This window comes from Palaemon carinicauda, chromosome 34, assembly GCF_036898095.1.
Source record: "Palaemon carinicauda isolate YSFRI2023 chromosome 34, ASM3689809v2, whole genome shotgun sequence".
Classification (NCBI taxonomy): Eukaryota; Metazoa; Arthropoda; class Malacostraca; order Decapoda; family Palaemonidae; genus Palaemon; species Palaemon carinicauda.
Genome location: NC_090758.1, coordinates 51,481,871 through 51,484,370, shown reverse-complemented (window position 1 = coordinate 51,484,370; position 2,500 = coordinate 51,481,871). Strand labels below are relative to the sequence as shown.

At 41.2% G+C, this 2,500-nt stretch overlaps 1 protein-coding gene across 1 annotated transcript in view; it reads left to right on the top strand.

The window, feature by feature from the left end:
- LOC137626909 (neuroligin-4, X-linked-like) overlaps window positions 1-2,500 on the top strand; it is a 111,726-nt gene that overhangs the window by 41,275 nt on the left and 67,951 nt on the right. Inside the window, exon 2 of the mRNA XM_068357896.1 lies at window positions 1,731-2,004. Coding sequence (XP_068213997.1) covers window positions 1,731-2,004 — 274 coding nt within the window. The remainder of the gene's footprint in view (window positions 1-1,730; window positions 2,005-2,500) is intronic.

Below are 2,500 nucleotides of genomic sequence, written 5' to 3'. Positions count from 1 at the left end.
TCCCTTACCTACCTGGTTTTGATAGTGGACCTCATTGGACACAATTTTAGTTTGGGGTGTTTGTTCTGAAACCCGGTAGTAATGGAGATATTTACTAGTTTGTTAGAATTTGATTACTTTAATTTTGTAACAATTTGTAATTTTAATATTTAGTTTATCAAAAAAGCATTTTTAGCAAAAATATCTTAGCTAGTATCGTTGAATTATAATACCAAGGCAAAAAAGTAAACCATACACTTTTCCTATATGTGACCGATTAAGGGTTAATGCTCTTTTTTTTTCTTTTCAGGACTGACGAGTACATAGGGACATCATCAAGTATGGCGGATATCCCAAGAAAACGGAGACGGACAGCTTCACCGATACCTAGCCAATCCACTGTTCCTGAGAGGTACATCATATGCCAAAGAGATGAACCCAACCTTAATACATCAGGGACAGAGAATGGCAGATTAGCAGTAATCCAAGCTGCTGGCATTAGAGGGGAATGTGTGTTAGAGAGACTGAATCATGTTGATCAGGCGAAGTTTGTCTACCATGTTAATAATGATTGCTACAAACGGTACACACACAAAAAGAATCTTGAGAGATTGCAGCTGGCAGCAACATCTGACGCAGGTGCACAGCAGAGTACCTCATCTGGTGGTCAGATGAGGAGACCTTCCTTAACTGCAGCACGGGATCCAGCATCACGTGCAGAAAATGTAGACATCTCCTCCAAGCCGTGCTTCATATGTGACCATGTAAAACACAACAATGTATACAAGAAGTGGCGAATCTCGGAGGAAGGCCGTGCAAAGTCCTTCCTGAGAGCTGCACTGTCTCTTCAAGATGAAGTATACACGCGAACCAGTGACTTGCAAGATGCAGATGCTGTGTTTGGGGCAGATTTGTACTGTCACAATGACTGCATCCGCAAATATATCTTGAAAGGAGAAAGGCAGTCCTCCAAGTCTGCGTTGCCGTCCATTGGTCAAAAGAAGCTGGATATATTTGCAGATGTAATGAAAAACATTGAACCAGGTTTGAACTCTGGGAGGTGCTACAACTTGTCATATGTATCTGATAGTTGCAATAAAGTGGTACAGAGTGGTGATCAAGATGTCACTGCCTTCAGAAACAGGGATGTGAAACTGTATTTGCTAAATATGTGTGGTAATGATGTGTCATTTTTCACCCCTCAAAGTGCAAAGGCCCTTACAATCTTCTTCAAGAATAGTGCTGTAGATAGTATGCTACAACACTCTGATAGGGAAATGACTTCAGATATACTAAAACAGTGTGGTTTATTGTTAAGGAATTGTTTCTTGAAAGAGGACTTTGAGCTCAATGACAAATTTTGTGACGCCAATGAACTTGAGAAAGCGTACAGAGACATAGCAATTCCAGATGAAGTTGCCGAAGTGTTCTCAACACTGTTTGACTTTGATGTGAAGTACAATTACAATGACCCTGACAACTCACAGCATAAAAACCTGGATGACTGTGACATTTCTGATGGAAAAATTAGAAAAATACTCTCTGTTTATCAGGTCATGTTTTACATAGTGAACAATGGTAGAAAGCGCACTCCTCTGCACATGCTGAACTCAGAAGCAATATACAATGCTTGCACGTCAAAAACTCTCATCTCAAGTTTCAATCAGTTTGGACTTGCAACCAGTTATGACGAGGTTCTTCGCTATCATTGTAATATGGCTTCATATATCACTGAATCAAATCGGGGTCAGGTCCCTCTTCCCAGTCAGTTTGATCGAAGTAGATTTTATGCCAGAGGAAATCCGTAATGATCTTCTGCAGTTCGATGCTACATGCAAGACACTCTATGAGACCTTTCGGACTGAGCGATTTGTGACAAGACAACGTTTAATCTCTGACACCATCCACCACCGAAATCTGAAAACATTTAAAAGCAACACAGCAGTAAGGCACACTCGCCAAACAAAAGCCAAAGAGAACCAGAAGCAGTTGGCGGAAACTCAGAAGATCTTTGACATTGCCAGAGTGCGAGGGTATAACTTACAAGACCTGCTCACTTATGACCTGATCGACACAAACTATCTCTTCGACTCAGAAGGGCTAAAGGTCAAACCAAACAAAAATTACCTCTGCCATGAATTGGAGAAGTTGCTTGATGCAAAGGACTACCTGCAGCCACCAGCATGGACACCTGCGAATACTACTGCAATTGTGAATGTCATGGGTTACTTGCGTCGAATGCGAACGGTTAATATCAACACCTTTGGTGATCTCTGCACAAATTTTCTGGGTTATGTGCATGGCCTTTGCAACAATGCAAATCGTATCGACTTTGTGTTTGACACATATATTGAGGGCTCAGTTAAAGACAGTGAACGAGCAAGGAGATATAAAAATAGTCCAATTGACCTGAATGATATGTCACCTGGAACACCATTACCAGTCACCATGGAATCATTCTGGGCTTCATCTATGAACAAAGCAAAGCTCCAAGGGTTAATTCGGGAGCACATTTTGGAGA